The sequence below is a fragment of the Melospiza georgiana genome, chromosome 1 (genome assembly GCF_028018845.1).
Source record: "Melospiza georgiana isolate bMelGeo1 chromosome 1, bMelGeo1.pri, whole genome shotgun sequence".
NCBI lineage: Eukaryota > Metazoa > Chordata > Aves > Passeriformes > Passerellidae > Melospiza > Melospiza georgiana.
The window spans coordinates 102,199,474-102,223,612 of record NC_080430.1 but is presented as its reverse complement, the minus strand read 5'-3'; the positions used below and the strand labels follow the sequence as shown (position 1 = coordinate 102,223,612).

General features: G+C 42.4%; 1 protein-coding gene across 3 annotated transcripts in view; it reads right to left on the bottom strand.

Annotated features, from left to right (window-relative positions):
* Positions 1-6,021: 6,021 nt before the first annotated feature.
* SPIRE1 (spire type actin nucleation factor 1) overlaps positions 6,022-24,139 on the bottom strand; it is a 125,879-nt gene continuing 107,761 nt past the window's right edge. For 2 of the 3 annotated variants that reach the window (XM_058037171.1, XM_058037250.1), the window contains 7 exons: positions 20,035-20,125; positions 19,176-19,318; positions 12,918-13,055; positions 11,795-11,865; positions 11,025-11,052; positions 10,806-10,936; positions 6,022-9,964 (listed from right to left, as the gene is read on the bottom strand). In XM_058037171.1, coding sequence (XP_057893154.1) covers positions 9,712-9,964; positions 10,806-10,936; positions 11,025-11,052; positions 11,795-11,865; positions 12,918-13,055; positions 19,176-19,318; positions 20,035-20,125 — 855 coding nt within the window. In that variant the 3' untranslated portion in view covers positions 6,022-9,711. The remainder of the gene's footprint in view (positions 9,965-10,805; positions 10,937-11,024; positions 11,053-11,794; positions 11,866-12,917; positions 13,056-19,175; positions 19,319-20,034; positions 20,126-24,139) is intronic. The other variant, XM_058037329.1, reaches the window with a different exon arrangement.

Here is a 24,139-nt window from a genome sequence, read left to right as displayed (position 1 = left end):
TGGAAAATAAGGTGGATGGCTTTGGTGCAGGTCAGTTGTTGTCCCCTTTCCAGGAGTGATGTCACTTCCTGGGTGAGGAACACAGAAGATGTTCTAACTCCTGGTGTTGTTCTGCTAGTCTGGGGGGTGCAGCTATGGCAGAGCTCTGCACAAAAAGAGGGAAAAGTTGGGTGGGGTGTGTCCATTTGGAAACCTGTGCTGCAGCATTTCCGTGCATGCCTGCTGGAGGGTTGGAAACATGACTGTCAGCAGGGGTGGGAAAGCCTTTGGAGAGGCTCCTGTGTTGATTTGGTATGGGAGAAGAGTAGTCTAAAGCTGCTCCTTGCATCAGAAATGAAATATTTACTTAGTGTTGTCTTAGGCTGGCTGACTTGTGCATGGCACTTCCACAAAGTCACCACAGGCTCTCTGGAGCCGAGCTCCTCTGCCACACCCTCGGGTCGGTGCCAATTACACCTCAGGTTCCCGGATTACTTTCTTGACACTTTGTTTCCTTCTTGCAGGAACTAATCGCTATTTGCTTCTTTCCCAAGCTCCTTTCTGTTTTGTTCCTCCCTGGTTTTGGGCTGCTTTCACTCCACCATTTCCTCCCACTTAAGGAAGTATATGACTAAATGCTTGGTTTTCCAATCTGTCTGCTGCTCCACCTGCCAGGCATCAGCAGCTTTCCTACTTGTGCTCAGTCCTCTCCTGCTTTTCTCTAGGCTAAAGGAGAGTGGGGACACTTTGGGTAGGAAAAAGACAAATTTCTTCTGGAGGCCTGTTCCTTCATTTAGCTCCCTCTCATCTTAGGGGTAGGTTCCGATTGTGCATCCATGGGATTGTTGATCTTCCTGTGGCTGCTCATTTTGCCAGTGTGTACAAAGGACCTTGCAGTGGGTCACACTGGAGCCAGGTAGGTGTGACGGTGTTTGCAGGGGTCTTAGGATGAGGGAAGAGAGGAGGATCTGACTCCATGTTTCAGAAGGCTTGATTTATTATTTTATGATGTATATTATATCAAAACTGTACTAAAAGAATAGAAGAAAGGATTTCATCAGAAGGCTAGCTAAGAATGAAAAGGAATGATAGAAAGCTTCCTAGAAAAGGAATGATAACAAAGGTTTGTGACTGACTGAGACAGTCCATACAGCTGGGCTGTGATTGGCCATTAATTAGAAACAACCACATGAGACCAGTCACAGATCCACCTGTTGCATTCCACAGCAGCAGATAACCATTGTTTAAATTTTGTTCCTGAGGCCTCTCAGGTTCTCAGGAGAAAAAATCCTAAGTAAAGGATTTTTCAGAAAACATCATGGCTACAGGTAGGCTCCAGTGTTCAGGAGATGAAGTGGTTCTTAATTTCCCACAAGCTTTCCTGGGCAGTTTTTACCCTGCTCTCTGTCCTTATTGTTGGCATATGGGGCTTCAATCCTTCTCCCTTGGCTATGTGGCTGGTCAGATCGATGGGATCTGGTGGCATCTCTAGCTGTCTGTGCTGTGCATAACACTGATTTTGAAGCATCTCAATTCCCATTCCAGTTCTTAGACTGTTACAGACTGAGCTGGCCCTTGAGGCAAAAAAACTTCCTGCCTTTGGAATTGTTTATTTTCATTGCTCCCTAGAGAAATTTCTCCATCTTTCTTTACTGGAAATGGCTAAAAAATGTTTCTGAAGTTGGTTTTATGTCACATGCATTGGCTGAGGCTTCTCAAAGACAGAAAGCTGCATGTGAGGGAAAGTGTTAGGCTGCTTGTGGGAGCAGCAGAGCGCAGCTTTTTGGATTGCAGCAGGAGGAGGAAAAGGGATATGTAGGAGGAAAAAATGTGTAAAGCAGAAATGCTGTAAAGTCAGTGCTGATTTACTTGGAGGGATCTTGACGTGCTGGGGCCAAGCAGAAAAAGCTCAGAGCTTGTAACTATGTTGGTTAATAGGCAGCAAGTGCCATCGTGAGTAAGAATTCTGCGCTTTGAAAGTGGAACTGAAGTTGGGTTTTGTGAGCTGTGAGAGGGAGGTTGTGTACAGCAGTTGTTCAAGCTGCAGTTCAATGTTTCTCAGCTGCTGGGTTGCAGTTCAAGGGTGTGATGTAGGGAAGTGGTTGGATTTTAGGAATTTGGTGCCAGCACATCAGATCTCCACACTGGATAGTAGTGTGGCTGCTCTCCCTGTCCCTACAGCTGTGTCACACGTGCCTGCTGTGGAGGGCAGGAGCTGGGAAGAGCTAGTTCCTGACTGCAGGGGGAGCAGCGAGGGCAGATAGCAGCGGTGATTCCCAGAGCGGGGCAAACTGGGCACGGTGGTTCTTGGCCCTGAAGGATTTTAAGATGTTGAAGATCCCACACTCAAAATAGACTGGCTTCTGGTTGATGTGTAGTTGTTGTGCTGGTGCAGGCTCATGTTAGCAACAAAAGTATCGACTAAAAACATCATAATCAAATGGTCTGGTGTGTAATTAATTGGGTTTGTTTAGACTTAATTTGGCCTTGCGCCAGTGTGAGTCTTCCATGCTCGCCCATGCTTCTTATTTCTTTTCCCCCATCAGGTCAGCAGGCATGCTGGAGGAAGGGTTGTATTTGTTGGGACAACAGGCAATCCTAGTGAAAGCTCCCATATTTTTTGAAACTTTGCTTAAAGTAAGCAAAGGCATTGAGCTGCAGGGGGTGGTGTCAGAAACTGCTGCAGAGCACAAACTGGGCACTGATGTACCGACAATGTAACAACCTAGCACTGGGAAAATGAGCAGCCATGTTCCTTGATGAGACACTTCCCATTCAAATCCTCAGGGGGAGCAGTGGTGGGTAGGCAGCGCCATTCCTGCTGCTGCGCCTCCCTGGACTGAGCCGTGTAGTGTCCATGTACCCTGTGGTGCTATCCAAAATAAATGCCATGTGCGGTTTAAAAAATCACTTCTGGGTGTGACTGTGGTAATATCTAACACACTGTTGGTTTTCTGAGAAAGCTGCAGAAAACCAATTTCCATTAGTCTGTGCTGGGTAGGCAGCAGGATGCAGTACCAGTCTCCCTGGAGCTTGCTGTAAGCCACACACTGCTCAAAAGCTCTGCTGGGGTCCTCTGGGCCTGGGCTGGTAACTGCATTTGGGACTGGCAGCTGCTCCATTTTGCATTAGAACAGGAAAGACTCATCTAAAATCACTAGCCTTGACTTGTAAATAAGACTTTATTTATCTAATAAATTACCTTCTCACCCCACCAACACTACCTGCCACCTGTGAGTATCATGCAGGTTATGCACTAAGCCTTTTAATCACAGCTCCAGGGAGCAGGTCATGCTTTCACTATGGATTTGTTCAGTGAGAAGGCATTTCTGTGAAACACAAGTCCTGTCCTTTTAATTTTTCCACAACTGAGGTGACTGAGGTATGATTCTCATTTTACTGGAAGGCACCTGCAAGTGAAATGATCAGTAAGGGCTCCTAATGTGGTGCCCTGCTGGTACAATACCTTCTCTTTTACTTTGCTATAATTTTGTTTCTGACCTTGCTAAGATCTGCAGCCGCTAAAGCTCAGAGCTGTGCCTGGCCAAACAAATGTGGAACACAGCCTTGCCACATGTGCTCTGTAGGAAAGGGTGCCCGTGCTCTTTACAGTTCCCTCAAGAAAGTGAGAGCAATGCAGTAATTTTAAAGAGTTTTAATTAGTAATGCATGGACAAGAAATTGCATTTCAGTACCACATAACATGGAAACAAGCAGGAGACAGTTCTGTGGCCTTTTGCTGTTAGAGCTGATGCCCCTGGTGTCCCTGAAGATGCGCAGACAGTACATGCACAGTGACAGCACAGAAGCAGGGGGAGCTCAGAAGGGAAGGGTTTGTGCTTTAGGCCTGTTCATGTCCAAAAAGTGCACCTCCTGTTTGGGATATTTTTTTTCTTTATTAAAGAAGGGGGTGAGGGAGATGGAACCAGCTTTAACAGAAATACAATTCAAAAACCCTTCTCATGATCTTCATTTGGCTTTTGAGTCACAGGGAGTGTAACCACCAGCCCTTCAAAAGGAACATGCCCACCTTAAATGTCTCAGCTGAAAATGGGCCTTGAGAGTGCTGCCTCTCTATAATCTGTGCCAGCTGAACTGGTGCTTATTTCCACTAAACTTTGGGAGCCCACCTCCTGCAGGGCTTACATCAACTCATGCCCGTGTCCTTTAATTCTAGATTTAGCAGATTTCTGAAATCCAGTTTAAAAAATCCCACACTGTCTGGCCCAGGGCCCGTCCTGCAAAAGCCAAAGCATTGCTGGCTCCCATTTCTAAGCACTGGTGTCACTGGTTAGAGAAATGCAGAGAGGACCTGAAGCCTAGTGGAAACCCCTTCAGCTGCATCAGAGGGACCAAGAATATGGTTTTTCCATACTGATCCTCTTATGGGTTGTTTTTTTAAAAAATCAAATATATCAATAATCAAACAGTATATCAATAATCCTTTTTAGCTGTGAGTCTACAGTAGCAGTCTGGCACCTTGAAAAATTATGTTTACAAGTGTATTTTTTAATTAGCTATAGTAAGGCCTGTTCCAAAGGGCTGTTCCAAAGATCTAGAAATGTTCTACAGAACCCATCTCGCTGCCCTGTGCAGACAGCAGCAGCTCCTGATACCTCAGGACACAGAGCCTGGACTGCCTCACATCTGACACTCAGTTCAGGCAGGCACTGCCACTGCAGAACAGCCTGACCAGGGAAGAAACTGGAACGTTACTGAATTGATTTATTGCAAATAAACAAACTAAGCTACTACTGCATACAATTTGATGCCTGTTTTGCTCCTTCTCCTGATTACACCCCATGACATTTGTTGAGCGCAGACCTACCATAAAAAAATTCATTCACAAGTCTTTGCTTGTCAGAGTATTGTCAAGTTTCATCTCTCTGGAATTTGTTTCACCTGGAAGTAGGGCTAATTGTTTTCCAGTACTGAAAGCAGATGGAAACTTGCACTGCAGGATCCTTTCAGCTCTGACACTGAGCACTCAGCTCTTCAATAGCAGTTCTCAAAATTCTTTAAACAGTTTGTAACCACTTTGAAGTGTCATTTTGCAGCTGGGGACTCTGGGACACAAAGCAGCTCACAACATGTGCCAGGGCAGCTGGGCAACATGGGCAGCTCTGGGATTTTTCAATGTCAAGGTGAGGGAACAGGGAAGCCCCAGGCTGCAGGAGCTCACAGGTGCTGCTCAGCACGGGGGTTCTGTGCTTTGTGTGTCACATCAGGCTGAGCTAATGCCCTGAGCTCTGTCATGGCTCTCCGAGAAGGAAGTTCTGGGGAACAGTAATTACAGGTACCCAGTAAGTCTGAAACACAATAGTAAAAATCAGACAGAAACAATGAAAGAGGTTTCTATAGCTGGAACTGGTATTCATAAACATTCTCAGACTGGCCTTAAGATACACATATACAAAAGAAGAAATAAACTGGAGTAGCTCCAAGTTATCAACATGGCAACAGTATAAAATTTTCTGGTAACATGAACATAATCCATGTGCTGTAGCACCAGAGTGTAGAGTTGCAGCACCTTTCTCTCATACCTGTGTGCTGTCACTGTTTCACAGATGAGACTGAGCTGTAAGACAGTAATTACAGTGTAAGCTGTAATTCCTAAGAGTTGTGCAGAGCTGCTGGATGAAGTAAAGCAGGAAGGCAGCAATCAGGAGTTTAAAGTTGGAGGTTCTAAATAAGTTTTAACCTATAGAGCATGCAGCCAGTAACGAACCAGGGAAGCTGATGCTGAACTTGACTGGGGAAAAGGGATGCTCAGGAGAGAAGAGAGAACAATGTCAGAGTTGTGATAATAATGTTCTCTCCACTTCTGGTTTAAAAATGAAACCAAATCCATCAAGAACCTCTCCAAAAGACTGTCAGCATTTCTCTCCCAATGATGAGGAAGGGATGGAGATTTCCCAAAGCCTGTATTACATGCAGGACAAATGTGCTGCCTCAGGTACAGCCTGCCAGTGTTGGAAGAAGCAGCACACTGGTAACAGAGGGAGTTGGCTGCAGATGATGACAAGGAGTTAATCACATCACTGGGGTTACACAAGCAGTTTTTATTGCTATTCTAAAGGTACTTCAACAGGTTTTCATCCCTTCATGAAGCCCAGCCAGTGTTCAGCTGTTATGCAATCATTTTTGTTAACAATTCTTTACCAAAAGAAACATCTGACTGATCTTACAAAACTATAAAAGCATGAAAAAGAGAGAGACAGAACCTTTAAATCAGCTTCCCCATGAATAATTAACACAGACAAAGGTTATAATGGAAAGACATTTTATTTTTACCAGGTAACACCCCTCCCTGTATAAAGGAAGTAATGGAGAAAGGGAAAAAAAAACCCCAACAACCCCTCAAAACACTACTGTCACCATGAACACTTGAAAAGTCAGGTCTGAGAGCTGCAGCAAAAGCCTGCTCACATCTTTCATCACCACCGTGAGGCAGAGCTGGTTTTGCATTCCCCACAACCAGGTTCACATACAAAACAAGACTGATGCTGCCAGAGGCATTTTTAGCTCCTTGGGTCTCTTATGATAAACTTTAACAGACCTTGGGCATACTAATAAAGCTAAAAAAACCCAAAGAAAGTAATTTTAAAATTCGTGGAACAGAGTTCTCTGTGCTAGTGCCACGTTCTTTTCAGCAGTAATTCGCTCTAAGAAGTGCAAACTGTATTAGGGGGCTGAAAGCGTTTACTCTAATAAAAGATAACAGCCAACACACATATAAATAAGACTCGTTTCCTTTTTAAAACATCATGGGAAATTCCATTCCCATTGCATGATTGATGGAGACTTCCTAAATATTAATAAATATATTACAGATATTTACAAGCTTCTGATTTCCCCCTCCGACGCTGACGTGAAGTTCAGCCCGTAACTAGGACATGCTGGGCAGCACCACGGGCTGCTGGGCCAATGGCTGCAGTGCATTTGGGATGCTGGTGCAGGCAGGGAGGAGATGGAAAGCTAAAAATAGCCCCCTCTGCAGAGCCAGGCAACCAGCGAGCTGAGCTCCTTCAGGCTTCCTGCGACCAGCCAAGCCGCTGCTGCTCCGCTCACGGAATGAAATGCTGGGATAATGCGGAGCAACTGTGCCAGGGAGGAAGGGATGGAGCCAAGGGAGAGGCAGCCCTCCACACTGTGTCCTCTGGAGCCTGCCACAGCACATGTCAGCAGCTTGGAGGGGTTTTCCCAGGGAAAAAGGGAGGTTGTCCAGGCCCTGGCCCATGGCAGCAACGGGGAGCCATCTGTACAACCACTGCGTTGTTTTTCAGTGTTTGTGCCCTGCTCAGCACAGCAGAGCCTGCCCTGAGCCAGGGACTTGTGGGACTTCAGGGCAGGCACAGGCTGGATCACAAAGCTCTGTCACTGCCCCAGAGCCACCCCCAGACACTGCCAGAGTGGGTCAGGGCACAGGCATGAAAGACTTGTTTGCCTTCACATGCTCAGGAGCTACTTAGTCCTTCATCCTGCCTGCTCTACAACATCCCAAATACCTCTCCAAGAGGAAAATAAATGTGCTGGATGCCCTGCACCTCGGTGGCCTGAGGACACCAGGGAAGCAGACTGTGAGCAGAGGACTGTGCAACTGAAACATGGCCTGGGCATCTCCATGAAAAAATCCTGACAACAACAGGGCAGATGCAAAGTGAGATTTCCTGCATTTGTTTCTGTCTGGTTCCCCTGGTGCACTGTGCAGCAAACACACAGCCTGGTTTTGGCACAGAAACAAGACAAAGTGCTGATGTGACTGAGATCAGGCAACACTTCCAGCAACAGCAGAACCTTTCCCACCAGCCAGCCTGTGCTGCTCACCTGCAATCCTACATCCCTATCCCATGCCAGTACTCCAGGTGCCTTAACATGCAAGACACTTTTCCAGAGGTACCATGAGGAGAGGACTGTGACACCTGACCTTAAATGGGACAGTAATGAGGGAGAGTTAGCACTGAGCCCTGCTTTTCCTGTTTGCATTGGTTCAGAAAAAAATAGAAACTATTTCAATAAGCCCTACATATGTGAGAATTCTCATTTTCCAAGGGGGCTTTTAAGAAAAAAATAAGGATGGCTGACTCCCTGGGAAGGTTTACAGAGACTTTGACATGTGCTTTTCAAATCAGCCTAAAAGAGACGATATGGATGGCTGCTCCAAAGGCTGCCAAATGGGAGCCAAGCAGCCCTGGTGCCTCCCAGCCTGGGCACTGTGCCTTGCCAGGGCCAGAGGGGCAGTCGCTCTCTTGGGCTTTTTGGACAGAGGAAGCTGTTTTGCTTAATACACCTTTAAAATTATGTTATGGAAGTCCAGTCCCAGCTACTTTGGAGCAGTTCTGAGGTATCTCTCATTAACTCAAAGAATAGAAATGTTAATAAATAGATCTGAAACTTTTCTGCTATGTCATTCTATAATACACTGCTATATAGATATTAAATATGCCTCAGGGTATTAAAAAATTTATGAAAAAAGTTACAGTAGTTGATTTCAAGTATTAATAACTTGGCTATGTTAGCTTGTTTTTAAATACCAAAAAGATCTGGCCCCAAATTATTGACTAAACTCTGGCTATGACTGAATTAAAAAAAAAAAGTATTCTGAATGTAAAAAAAAGTGCAAAAAAGCATGAGAAGTCAGTTAACATTGTAAAATTGTTGGAACTTCTAAACAATTAGTCTAGCACTCCCTTGTGAGTGAATTAAAAAGGGGGAAAGAATGAAAAAAAGATTAAAGAAAAAAAAGAGATTGCTCCCAATCTGAGAGAGCACTGTCCCAAATTTCAGCTGAACACGAATTTTTACAGCCAAGTTATAAACCCCAGAAAAAATGGGGCTACAAGTGGATATGCTGTCAGACAGAACTCTAGCAGTATCTGTGTGCTCCATTATAATACAAATTTACACCTTACTCACTGCTTTCTCTGGGTAACCACGAGAACAATTTTACAGGTATTCAGTTAAAATTAGAAGCCTCCCTTATTTCCCATCCTCCCCATAAACTGTACAACTTTGTCTACTACTAAAATTCACTGCTACTAGTAGTCATTATCATACATTCAAGATAGAAAGTGAACTACTAAAACCTGCTCAGGAGTCACTCAGAAGGACACTAAGGCTTAAGAAGTACAGCAGCTCAGGGGTACGACCGACCACACGGGCCAAGAGCTTTGTCACCTGCTTTGCCCCAGGACACTGACACTGCAGAGTCCCGTGCTGAGCCCTGATCTCAGAGCAACCAAATGGGTCAAAGGAAGATGGATCTGACTGGAGCTGCTCATGCTGGGTGCCTGCTGGGTGTGAGCATTCCGAGGGTGGGAATGCAACAGGACCTACTGTTTGCTAGTGTGCTAACGCTGACACTGTGCTAGATCTGTCTCTCCACCAGACACCTGCTCTCAGCTCATCTCCGGAAAAATGATTGAAAGCATGGTTAAAAAAAGAGTGAAAGCGAGAAAAGGCTTTCTCATTTTGATGCACATGTACAAAAGAGGCAACAATTTCCAACTGTTGATGTCTCCCAGTGCAAGCAGCTGCCCCGTCATGTATCGCCCTGCACAGATCCCAGCACAGCTCTGTGTCTCTGGGAGCTGCTGGAGCAGGAAACCCTGTGACTGAAGGCAAACCCAAGCCAGTCAGGTGGAACAAAGCAACGGGGTGACGATCCAGACCCAGTGACCTGGCTGATGGATGATGACCTGGTGGAGCTGAAGCAAAGCAGAAGGCACAGGCTCAGACCTCGTTGATCGTCCTTTCCGAGGGGCAGTACTCCGAGGTTCCTGCTGAGGACATGTAGAAGGATTGCGTTTTCCTTTTTAACCTGGCTCGCTTGTTGGCCAGGGACAGGCTGCGCCGGCTTGAGTTGATGATTTCTGAGATGAACTTCTTGCAGTCCACACAAACCTCCATTGTGCTCCAGTCCTCCATTAATTCTTTGGGAAACTCTTCGTGCGACTTATCCACAGACTTGGACCTTGAGGTCAACCTGAAAGGCAAAAGAGCAGGATCTGTCACGTTATCTGTCAGCTTGGCTGCAGGCCCTAGAAAAAATCACATCAGAAAGGTCTGGATTTAAATTTTCCTTCCTATGTCCCAAATTGCTCCAAAAACTGGAGACAACAGCTTCTGCCTGGATTGGTAAGGTTGCAGGGTCACTGACTGAGGGTGTGTGTAACATTTACATCCTGGCAAAAACAATCTTCCTAGTAACTAAAAATAGCTGATGTTTTTGGCTAATCTACACAGCACCATAGCAATGGTGATCTATGCAGAGGGTTTATACAGCAAATTCCCTCAAAAAGGAGCATTTCTTTTATATTTGATTAGCCTTGAAAACCATCCATGTATAAGATATAAAGCCAACAGATAACTTCATAATATTAAAGTGAAAAAATTACAAAAATTTGAGTAAGAAAACTTAGGGGGAAAGAAGATAAATCTGTGCACTAGATATCATTTAATTCTCATTCAGTGGGTGATTTCAGCCTGTAAGATTTATCTCCAAAGAGTCCATTCACACCAGAAAAAAAAGGACATGTTAAGGATATTTTCTCAGAGGTCCTACAGAAATACAGTCGTCCCAGACTCTCATTATTTTTCAGCTGGAATGTGAAAAAGGTTTAAGACACTGTTAGGTTGCTATTTCTGTAAATCAAAGCAATGACTAGAAGAGACCTGGCTTTTCAGGTATCAGGAAAGTTACTACAGGCATTAGAAACATGGCCAGCTACAAAACAGGTGAGCAGCATGTTCATGATTGATAAGCCAGCATGAAACATTTGGGGAACATTTACAACAGACACAAGTGAGGCTGGGCTGTCTCTCACCTGCTCCGCAGGGAATGGTGGTGACTGGTAGAGGGTTTCTCTGGCCTCATGAAGCTTTCTCCCCTTTGCAAGGTTGAGGGTCCCAGGGAGAAGATGGGGAGGGTGGAGTATGGCTTCGATGGCAGCCGCATCTGTTGGGGACAGCACAAGGCACGTGCAGCATCATTACAAAGGCTGCAGCTTTTTAGAAAGGCTCAAAACAGAAGTTTCCTTACTTACTTTTTTGCAACACTGTGAGCATACAGGCCTGTGTATAAAACAAGAGCATGAATCAGTCCATTGGGAAAAATTATGCTTAAATCAAGAATAAGGGATTTCAGGAGATAGAAACCTGCCCCCCTCCATCCTCCCCTTAAACAAACATATTTATTTTTAAAGCTTCTTCAACACAGTAACTTCAATCAGAACATGAAGCCAGAAGCAAGGAGAAATGCTGAACAAGAATGGCACCTAAATCAAAAAACAGGGGAAAAAAAGAAAAATAAACTGGTTTTCCTCTAAAGAGACCTCTTCTGGTAAGTGAGACCAAAACTCAGTGATGACATAGATCTTCTGACTTATTGTCTCACTGTTAACTTAAAATTTATAATTTTGCCTGCAAATATTCTTCTTGCATTTCCCCTGCCTCAATACTCCAAAAAAATTGCCCAAAAATAAATTGCCTTGAAATGTTTTCCCCAAACACAGAGGTTGTAGAACTGTTGAGTGGGGAGCCTGAGTAAATTCCATGTTGCTTTCTCAAAAGCATTAAAAAAAACAACAGTTGTTTCTCTCACTTTTAGTCAAGAGTTTCAGTCCAAGGAAGCAGTTCAGTCATTTACAAATGAAATGTTTCTGCATACTTTTTTCTTTTTTTTTTAACACAGACTGTTAGAGAAATAAACCAAACCAACAGTATACAGCAAAAATTTTTGAGGGTTTCTGATGTATAAATCGATCATTTTTCCTATGAAATTGTACTAATTTATTAACAGACATAAAATATTTACCTCTTGCAGAACTGACAAGTGTAAGACCAGGTAAAGAAAGAAAACCTTCTTGTTCGACAGCAAAAGCAGAGCTGGAGGAATAAGAACAGAGGAATGCAGAGGGTTAAGCACAGTCCCACACAGTGATGACTTCACTGACCAGTTGCTGTTGGCAAGGTCACAGTGCCAGGGCTACATCCAGTTCTGGGTCTGTACTTCTAAGATGACATTGAGAACAAGGTCCAGAACTGTATCTTCATATATTTAGAATTAAGCCTTTAATTGTTTTGCCTAAATTAAATACTTGCTCATTAACTAGATAACTTTGGTTAGAAATAAAAGCAAACAATTTTAATAGTGGGGTAAATTAATTAAATCCTCAGCCTACTTTGAGATTTGAGAAAAGCTCATTACTAAGATTTATATGTCATGACAACAGGCAACAGCTGAATCTAATGAATGACATTATAAGATTATTGTTCCTCTGCCTGAAATGTATTAAACCTTTAAAATAAATCTGCACATTAGACACAGGTAGGCCTGTAGATAAAATACACAGTGAAGTCAAAATAGGCTTTTTGAAGGTGTCCAAGAAGCACAGATTAAAAGTGGGAGAAAAGGATGCTGCTTCTACTGGAAGTACCAATCTCCAATCTGCAGTTTACAGAAAAATGCATTAGTGAAGGGGTCTCTAAAATTAAACCTCCTTCTGGTTGCATCACTTCTCTGAAGGCTTTAATTCCCTCTAAGCTAGATAGTAAGGGTTCACATATGAAGAACTTGTAGTTTTCTGTTGCTATCTGTAATTCTATTTTCTGGAACAGAAAAGGTAACCAAACCTGCAGAAGGCATGGGGACAGAAATCACCTCAGTCAATGAAGTTCAAACCAGACACATACAGATACACTCTGATAATTGCAAATGTTACTGCATTTTAAAGGCAATCCTAACAAACAAGGTGTTTCCATGAAAAGTTTTGATGTTTCTGGACATCACTCCCCTAAATGGCACACATTTAGGGGGATGTTTGGTGGATAACTCTTCTTTCTCTCCAACAGAGGGTAAGAAACAAATGTGTAAATGGGAGGTTTGTGCAACTGGCCTCTCTCAGTACCCTTCAGAGCCTCCTCAGACTGAGCCCTACCTTTCCTTTCTTGAGAGCAGTGTAGACATCTTTATATTGCTGGTACTTCTCCAGCTCGGCCTTCACAAGCACCTGACGGATGTGCATGACCTCCTCCACTGTCAGAGCCAGACATTCCACGGGGTAACAGAACTCCTCCTGGAAGCCAAAAACCCCATATTATTTCAAAGACAAATGGCTTCTTCCAGAGTTCAACTCAGACAACCAGCCACCTGGTTAGTAACTCCAGAAACAGGGGGTTTCTCCCATCAAACTGGAATAGCACTGGCTCATTCATGGGCATCACATGAGTCTCAAACCACTGGAAGCTGCATAAATGTGATGTAAATGATTTTATGTTCAGCCTTCACAATGATGACAGTTTTCTTTATCTTTCCTCCTCAAATCACTTGACTCTTCTCTCCATTTGTCTTTTATTGTGAACATTTGTTTCAAGCCAATCAACATTCAGATTTATAAATTGAAAGGGAAAATGAAATATGGTAGATGGCATTATTTTATGTATACTGTTTGAAGTATACATCAAATAATTTCTCTCAGACTTCGCGATGCCCAGAGTGGCCAAGGAAAGTTGTTAGTAGCCCATTCTAGCAAAAATTTTTATTCAGTGGTACCACATCTTAGTGCTCACACGATCAGAATCACACCAAGACTACAAAAACTTATATCAGCTCAGGCAGAAAAGTTGTCCTTTCTGCCCCAGAAAGTAACAGCAGCAATTTAAGCTTTACAGAATAATGCTCCAGTATCAAGCAGGTGAACTGGTTAGCCAGTGTTGCATTATAAATGGTAGAGACTCAAATAGAGAATTAACAGCACAACTTTCCACTTACAAAATTTTGAATTTGTTCTGTGTTGCAGCATTTAGGAGAATATTGAGTGCAGAATTCCTGAATTTGGTACCAGGGAATAAAAAGCACCAACCCAATTTGTAATTCAGCCCAGTAGTTGATTATACATTTCCAAAAGAAAGACAGAAACCTCTGTGGGAACTCCCATTGCTTAATGCTTAGTGAACCTTTTCAGTCAGCCCAGAGGGGCTACTGTGCAGTAATGACAATGACAGGCACTGCTCTCTGAATAAACGAAGGAAATTTCTCCTGCATACACAAAGACGTGGCTGACAGTTTGGAGATCTCGTTTACAAATTGAAGTGATGAATCGGATTAGTACGGAAATGCTCCATTTCCATGTACTCAGAGTTCTGTCTTTCCATCAGATTAAAAAGAAAATCCTTCTACATTGCAGACCTGGCAAACATTAGCATTTAGGAACCACCACATTTTTAAAAACTGTTGTCTTACCTATCTAGAAAGGGAACACAAAGAAACTTCACTCTGTTTAGGGTACCCCACAAAAGACTAGAATTGAGTTAACTTTGTTAGATTTGCCAGCTAAACGTTTGGGATATGGAAAACTAATTTTCTGGAAAAAACAAACTGTATCAAAAGCAGCTGCAATTTGCTCTAAGGTGTAAAAGTGCACAGCCAAAACAAAGTATCTTCTGTTCCTTATGAGCAACTTTACAGCTAACCAGCAGCTCTCAGCATTTTGTTCTGGGTTCTTCCCATAGCAACTGCCTTGTTATGGGGAGGCACGGCTGAAGGCTGGGGCGGCACGGGTGAGGAAGTGGGTGGGAAAGCGGGATGCACACAATGCCAGCAAACCCCCCAGTCTGCATCCTGGGAGACTGAGGGAAACTATCCGAGGTGAATGAGCTGACTGAATGCTTGCAATCAACCAGAGCTTTGAGTCCTTTAGAAAGACATTTCTTACTTGAAGCTCTTCCTTCCCCCTCATGAACGCCCATTCCTTTAATTTACAGAACGATGACGTCGGGGAATATTGCTCCTTTGAAGAAATTCTGCGGATCTGCTATAGGTGTAGAGCACGTACTAGGGGAATAGTGTGGGCCTGTTGTCGTACCAATCAAAATGAATACCATTAAAATAGAAATACCCAGCAGGCAGCAGGGGAAACATAGAAAATATTCACATGTTTAAATGCTAATGTTTTAATTCCAGTGGTTACACAAGGACAACAAAATGTTAATGCAACATTAAATGAAAGATAAATAATCAGTTTTCAGAAAACTGCTTGGGGTTTTTTTTTCCCTTTTCAGAATATAAATAAGTACACAAGAAAATATTTTTTCTACACTACCTCTAAGGCATTGAAATTAATTAAATTTTGCTAAGCACTGGCTAAACTTCATTGAACAATGATGCTTTGGAGTTACTGCTTAAACTTCAAACCTGCACCCAAATTCAGCAGCTCCAAGTGAGAGTACTCTCTGCAATACTCGCATATGACAGAACATGGTAAAGACAAAATGTGGTTTGAATGGTCTTGATTTTCCAGAATTACACTCAATACTCATTTTAATATTAAACACAAGCCAATATGCTTATTTTTAAAGGGGAAAAAAATATTATTTGCAAATACGATTTTGAACTTGAATTGTCCGTGATCCTCTTGGGGACTGGCTTAACTCTGACTATGTAATCATTTTATAAACACTATACCTTAAAGTGTGTATGTATAATTATTTTATGCAGGAAAAGCAGGTAGTAAGACTTGCATACCCATAATGTGCTTTGTAGGTCATTCTCAGTGTACACACACCTAATAGGTTCTGATGACTAACACATTTTTACTCTAATGTATTCCTTCTTCTCATTAAAGGATGTCACTAGACATTCAAATGAGTTGCAGTGGTAAATTGCAAAATGAATGCACGCCAGAGTGGCCTCTAAATTCTGCAATTCACAATTAGTCAGACACTCTAAACTCTTGCTCCTTTTGCAGACTAAAAGTTTCTAAAAGGTCAGCTCAGTGTATCTCAACTATAAACTCTCCTACAAGAGGGTTCACCCTTCCACTTATTCGTTGGGACAACAAAATGAAGGAAAAATTAAATAATTCATGTTCAGTTAACATAGGGGTAAATTAAATACTTTTTATTTTCAATGGCTTTGCCTTCCCTGATAGATGGATATGAGCTATTCTGCAAGTTCTGATACACAAGTGTGCTGAGGACCAAAACAATATATGGGCTTTCAAGTAAAGCAGATTGCAAATGCCCTCCCATTCTACATAGTGTACCTTGGGAGAAACATAAAACCTCATTCTTTTAAACATAGTCCAAGGATCACAATAGTTTTGCTGGATTTTTGCTGCAGGATCTTCATGTGCTGTAATATTTAAGGTCTGTCCCATTGATAATCTGGTGATGTTGCATTTTTAGTTTGCTGTCCTTTCAGAACTGATTTCTTTTCCCCGTGAGGTGATTGAAGACACACAAATATCCTACACACATTGAAATCAAAGTCAATCAGGTGCAATGTCCCAGCCTAAGCTGTAATTCTTGCCACAGCTGAGGAAGTGCTCCCCTAGGAGGGAACATGCTGGTGAAGGTGATTTCCAAAGCCAGCAAAAAGAAGGCAAACCTTTGCGGGTTTCCACCTGCTGGCAAAAGCTCTCTCACAGAGATAGTACATAGCCCCTGCCACCCCACACATGGCTGCTTCAACGGGATGAGAGCTGAGCAGAGAAGCTGTTTGCATAGTTGAAAAAAGTGGTCTGAAAGTCATCCTTGGAAATAAACTGGTTATCCTAGGAACCTGAACAATAGATAGGAAGCAGAGAAGCGAATGCTGTGTATAAATGAAACCATTAGCTTTGGTCCTCTGGGTCATGAAAAAAAAAAAAAGATAATAAAAATAATAATTAAAAAAGCAAACAGACTGCAAAGGCACCCACAGGTAAATCTCAGGACACTGAATAGATCTCACTGATGAAGCACCAAATCAGCTCACTACAGCAACCACCAGGGCTGACCCCCCCAAAATCAGTGAGCCGCCCTGCCTTTCCATGTACCACTGGCAGGGTGACATGTCAAAAGGACTGTGTTTGGCACTTTTCCAAGTTAGTTTCCCCTCTCCACCTACTTGGGCCTAACTACCTCTGTCTGATGAGATGCCAGTTCACAAAATCATCATTAGTATGCAAGACAGAGCAGTTTCCTGCTAATCCTGCTAAGAGACTGTAGCAAACCCCTGCCTGGTTGCACTGGCATTGACAGCTATTTGCTGACAAGGCCTCTTTCACCTTGCAGAGAAACCAGGGTCACAGGAGCTGGTGATAAGAAATTAAACTCCATCAATCCTGGAGAAAGGGATAAAGAAGTGTGAGGTCAAATAAAAACGAAATTATACTCTGCACTTATTGAGAAGCATTCACTCTGGGAATGGCAATTTCACAGGTGCAACATCTGGAGCAGCCACTGGAAGAGGCTGGCATCCCTCTGGGAAGGAGAGAGTTGCAGAAAGCCAAAGCGTGGAACTGGGCCAGTGCCAGCATACCAGAACACATCTCCCAAAATGAAAAACAGGAGTTGAGGGAGGTGTCTGTTACACCCTAGAGGGCACTATTGCCAAGTTAAAGAATTAGCTCTCCAGGCATCAAATAAAATAGGTTCTTATTAACAGAACATCATTTCGCTACCAGCTTCCTTCTTTTTCACTTCAAAGTCAAAACCAAGCTAGGTGGCAGTTCTCTAGAGATTAAAAAAAACCCAAAAAAACCCAAAACAAAAAAACAAAAATCCCCTAAGCACAAAAGAAACTCGTAAAACCCTTCCCATCTGTTCCCAAATTAGCCTGACTTATCTAATGGCTTTTTCTCCCTTTTCCTTTAGTATTTTTCAGGGGGAATGGAATAATTGAATTAGTTTTCCTGCAATGATTTTATTTTTAATGTATTTTTCTAGGCTTATGCCAATGAACAGATTGACAGAGTTGAGAGTATGTATGTGGTCAAGAAGATTCTGGTAATAACTTGGTTGACCTATTTAAAACAACAGCCTTATATAAGATTTTAAGTTGCATGATCCTCTGAAATACACAAGATTAATATTACAATGTAGCACACTCAGATACACCAGAAGTGTGATGGAGCAAATGTCTCAGTATAACACAGGATGCTTTCTGCCATCCTCCTTTTGAACTATTTGTCTGTGAATGATACTGGGCTTACCAGAAGACAAAGTCTGGGTTTCCACAGGTTTCCACCTCCTGCAGCAGGAGGTGCCAGAGCAACCCATTTCATGTGACAGTGACTTCAAACACATGCTGAAGGAGCTCTCCAGTATGGGTCTGCTGCAATACATCCTGCTCCAAGTTCACTTTGGCAGGAGATGTCCACTGGGCTGTGCGTTTATAAACACGTTACTACCTGACCTGCACCTGGAATAAAAAACTACATTCTACTTGGAAGGATGTAATAAAATCCAGCAGACCTCTGAAAAGGAAAGGCCCATTATGGGAATATCTGGAGGTATTTTCCCTATAATTGATCAGCTTCATCATCTAATAGTTTGGGATCCCGGCTGTCAACTCTTGGGCTGACAAAAATGCTCTTCAAAGCCCTTTAATACCACTGCACTACAAGACAGGGCAAGTGAATATTCCCTTCCTTTCAAACTCAGATGTGTTTATTGATTTCTCTGTTCACCAGCACCTCATGGGGCACACTCTGAAACCCTGCTGGTAGGAAAAGAGACAGGGAACATACCCTGCATGAAGTTACAATGCACTAATCAGTATGTCAGCATAAACGAACCAGGATTTCATACCCTCTGCTGTTTGTACTCTGCTGGAAAACAGTTCTCAATTAAAGCTAATTGATCAAATGCACTGTACTTTCTTTTCAAGCAGTAAAACAGGTTTTTGCCTCAGTAACTTCAACAAAGCAACACAGACAAACCTTGATTTGGATTACCGAAAGAGCTTTCGTATGTATAAACATTACCAGGCAAGTTCTTAAGGTGGGAAGAAAAGAAATCATTCAATTCATCCAGTTATTATCTGCAATACTTCCAACAAGTAAAAAAATTCCCCCAAATCCCAAAATAGATCCACTGCTTTGGAATTGTCTCTATTCAAGTGGAATATCAGTAAGGTGAAGTTCATCTGTTTTGGCAACATTCTGAAACAAAAATCAAGACACGTGGTTTACCCGGAGTCCTAATCACAGTGCAAATGTTTTCTGAGGCACCTGTACCTGGGATTTTGGATAAATATGTTAGAGAGACAAAGTTCAAATCTTGATTTCAAAACACCTTTAGTAGCCAAGAGCTGTTTCTGAATTGAGGAGTTTTCTTTGGGTCATGTTCTAATCACACTGAAGCCAAGTTTTAATTTTCATTATACTCTTAGCATTCCTCTTTTTCTCTCTCCTACCACCCACTCCACTTACAAGTGACCTGGAGCTCTGTTTTGAAGGGGGTAGGAACTGTCTCACATTGGTTGGTGTTTCCTTTTCAATGGAGTGTCGTCTCTGCGGCGGCTGCCGTCTCTCGGGCTGCGGCGTGGATGATATGGGCAAGAACTTTGGAGGCACTAAGGATTCAATCAATACAAAAAAGTTAGCTCTTCTATGAGAGACTGTTGGATAACATTGCTCAGTACTTCATCCAGCCACTGATTTGCTAGAATTCCTACTACTAGTGGCTGAAGTTACATAACCATACTGAGGTGTTTCAGGATATTGTTCTCATTATTTCACCATCATACACAGGAAACACATGCACAGATTACACAGCTTCCCAATGAAACTGAAATGCTTCAAACAAATTAAAAATATTGTTACACAGTAAAACCTGCAATAACTGTGCCTGAAAAAAAGAGGCCAGATCCTGCCCTTTTTCCAGTAAGTATTTTTGGGAAATACTGGTGATTGCTAAGTGTCTTTCAAACACTGACACAGTGGCAGAGATTTTACATTGGTCTAAGGCTTGGACATGCTTCAATAGCAAAAAATTATTTTAAGAGATGAGCATAGCTAAGCTTTCCCCTCCATTCACTTGTGACTTCCTCTTCAGTCCTACATAAACTTCAGGGATGAAACCTGTTTCACAAAGATATCCACACAGAGTGGAGGCTAATGCCTCCCAACTGTTTATCACACTTGACCCATTCAGCAGGGTTCAGCTTTAGAAGTTTATTCCATTAACCACACTCAGCTTCAGCTTTCCATATAAGTGTGAGACAAAGTTCATAGCACAGGAGACAATAGAGGTGAGTAAAAGCAGCCACTGGGCTCTCTCATAACTCACTCTTTCTGCTGCTGGTGCCTTCTTGAGAGGGGTCTTCCACTTGTGAGGGGGAGATGCTGCTGCTACTTCCTGACTGGTGCACTGATTCCTCCTGTGTGGCAAGAAGGAAATAAACAAAAATCCTCAGGGATTGTTTTTAGTTCTTTTACTCCTTTTTAGCACACAGAAAACACAAGCTATCAAAGATATCTTGGACCATTCAGTCACTTAAAGTCCTGGAAGTCTTGAGAAAAACACTGACTCTCCACAGTACTGAGCAAACAGAATTTCAGTGCTCCATTTTTTAGAAAGTGAAATAAATGGTACATGATTTGAATTCAGTGTGTTTAACTACTGCATGAAAGAACAAGATCAGGAGAGAGATGCATAAATCCACTGTAAACTGTTAATTTTCCTTGTTGTATTTAAAGACCCCTAGGAATTTTCAGCTACAGCAGATATGTTAACACAGCTTTTATATCTCACGTTAACAAGGAATTAGCACTTAGATTTCTCTGGCCTCCAAAGCAAGGAGAGCCACTCACACAAGTGACTCTAGTGAAGAGAAATTAAACTGAATTTGACTGCATTGTTCCCTAATTCCCAATCCTGGTGTGTTTGTCCTTTCTTCTATATTTAAAAGAAATCTCATTCACTGTATCTGCATGCTTCTTCTCAACAGCCAAGGGCAACTCCTGTGAGATGAAGGAAAGTGAAATGGGCTTTGACTAAACACCTCTCAGCTATCTAAACCTTTATGCCACCCAAATTATTAAATCCTTGGCTGTCACCTAAAGCCTGTCTCTAGCTACCTGCTACCAGCAAAGAAATAGATGGTCACAGAAGCCTCCCAAATGAAGAGTGCTGGAGGACTGAGCTTGAATGCTCTTTACCTCAAACATGAACGCTTTCAACCAAAAAGACTTAACATCATTTAGGCTGTCAAGATTTACAAGATCAAACAAATGACCTGCCCTAAAATCCAGCAAGTGGCTAAGCTTCTCTCTCACAGATTTCCTTAGCTGAAAATCTCCACTGGCTGCAAGATTGCCTTCTTTGGTAACAGCAAGTTGGAAAGCAAAGCTGGCAGGATCACCTCAGTGAGCACCACGCATCACAGGACACAGGCCTCCACAAATTCCCATCAGGTGATCTGTCCTTTAGGCTTAGCCCAAGGGTAGCTGTTGTATTTGAGGAAGCTGTTCCCACCTATTTGCCACAACACAGTACTCTGCAAGGGGTCTTACACCAGCTCTCATCCCAAAACAGTATATTCACGTTAACATTTCAGTTGGGACCCCACAAAACACTTGTGATGGGAAGCTTGCAAGGAAGCTTGAGCAGCACATTGAGCTACATCAGCTGTTTTACTTGTAGAAAGCAGTACAGTTCAGCTAAAGAGCTGGCTAAAACACCTCTGCGTTGCTGCATGGTTGCCTTAAAAGACCAATGGAGAACCTCCATGACAATTGGATGCACTGTCCTTTAGAAGGGGTCAAGAGTGTTCACAAGCCTAGAGTAAAATATTTACATTTTGAGAAAGAGAACAGCCCTGAACAAAGGGAACTAAACTTTTCACTTTGTAGAAGTCAGATTGTTCTCAGTGGACAACAAGTTTACCATTGCTGGAGAAGCTAATGATCTAAGATGAAGAACTAAGTAAGCTCTTCTGCTGCTCTAAAGAATGAACTGTTGGAGCCAGTGGCTAAGTATAAAAAATAATAAGTATAAACCAGGGCATGGAAAACAGAAGCCAGGAGGAAATTAAATTTGACATAAAATCCTACTTAGACAACAGGTACTCAAGGTTAGTAATTTCAAATTACTACTTCTGTGCACAAACAGATGCACTGACAATGCTATTTCTGTCGTACAATTTCTCAAACATAGATTCCTCCATATCTATACAGCAACTGTTGATTATTATTTTAGACTATCTGACATTTTACATTTGATGTTGGCTCAAACCAAACATCCAGAACTCTGCAATTCTCCAGTGTCAAAAATTGGTAATTTTACAGTTACTGAAAAAGCTGCAGCTTAAAACATCTAAATCTATTACAGACACAATTTTGGGCCAGATAACTGTAGCTTCACGAGGAAGAGACAATTTTAATCTGTATCAAAAGTGACTATTAGATTGTTACTTCTCTTAGCCACACAAAGCAAAATGGCACTTCCTCTCCCATGACCCCTGGAATCTGTGATTTTGGTGCTGAGGCAGAAAAAGCAAGGACAGAAAGAAGGAAGAATTTATATAATATTCATCCTTGATAGAAAATGGGCATAGGGCTATATCAGACCTTGCCTTTCACCTCTGCCTGGCTACAATGAGTATTGGGACACAGCTGCATTGCAACACTCATGAAAGAACAAAGGGGACACATGGGGAAGAAAATACATCTGCATCACAGCTCATTTGGAGGTCCACAGCTCAGCAGTGCAGGTATTTCCAGCCTGTAATTTAGGGCACAACACATTAATAATTTCACTCCCAGTGAGTAACTCCAAATAGGTTAAGCCCAACTCAAACTGCAGACAAAGAGGTGGCCGAATCATTTACAGGCAATCAGAACAACACACAGACTCTTTTCTGTGTGTTACATACAAAGTAAAAGTCAGGGAAGAAATAAAACATGTGGACAGAGCAACCTTCACTCTCTTCCAATGTTCTATGTCCTTCACCACCTTGAAAACTTCACCTAAAGTCCCTTCAGTTTATTTTCACTACCTTAGCACTCTTCCTGAGCCCAACCAGTATTCTGCTGAGCATCTTTATCATCTCAGTTGCTTCACCAGCTATTTCTATTGACCCAAACTAGTCCAGCATCTGTTCTCTGTGACAGCTCAATGTGGTTGATTTATTTTCAATTTATCTTTTGCTATATGTTCCAGAGCTTGTTCCATACCACTTTGCTTGCCTATACAGTATTCCCTAACCAAAAGTCATGTTTAGACATTTTATTTTTCTCTTCTACAAGAAGCATTTCACATTTCCCATTACACAATTTTCTTTTACTGACTTCTGCCCATTTTCCTGTGTGAAATGGCATGATGCTTCAGGATACACAGAGGTACAGGCTGTAAGACCCAACTCTCACTGAGAGATCTTAGTATTCCTGCATCCTGCCCAGCTTCATTCATATTAACAAACCACATATAGCCTCCATTGTAATTTTAAAGACTGATGAGTGATCTCAGAATGCAAATCTCTTCTCCTTTCAGAACAGATGCACCAAATTATGCACCCACACAAGTCACCCACAGGATAACCCCAAAGAGGGCCAACCTTTCACAGATCAGAAACTATGCAAAGATATAAATTTCTCCCCACATATATTTCTTCCCAGCCTCCTATCTTTCAGCATAGACGCCTTTGTAACCACCCTGTCAGGAAACCCCTCCTTTCCCATTTACAAGAGAGAAAAAGAGTCAGGGAAGACTGCTTTCCCCAGGCTAAAATTATCCTCTGTGAATAAAGCCTGCCTGCATGTGCTTTCCAGACAGCTTAACTTTCAGAAAGGTCCAAACTCAATTAATAACACTACTGGTCCAGAAGACAAAGCTCATTCTTGGGGATGTAATGTTGGTGCTTCCTGAGGATCATATATAATGCAGCTTTGAAACTAAAAAGCTTTTTAAGGTTTTCTCCTTCTAATGCTTTTTTAAATCTTTAACTCTTCATTTGGAGTGGATGAATTCAAAATTATTTCTCCATCTGAGTGGTATTTGCTTGTCCCTATCCATGAAACATTTTTGGGGTGTTCCTTCCCAATCTTATATAGCAAATTAATGCGCTGACATTTGCACCAACCTGCAACCCCTCTGGCACAGCTGCTGCACTTTATTAACAGCTTTTATGGTGAGGCTAGCCCCACATCTGAGTCCTTTAGCAGCTACTGCATGAGTGCCAGAAGGGTGCTATGTACTTTCCTAAATTCCCAAAAGCATAATTGCTACAAACACACTGTGGACAGATACTGGGTATTTAGGAAAGCAAGTAAATGTGGGTTTAATGCCAAAATTACCATTTAATCTTTCAAAAGAATATTCTCCTTTTTTGGGTCTGATTTAGTATTTTTGAAGTTCTGTGGGCTGACAAAGTAGCCATGGAAAATACGGATTA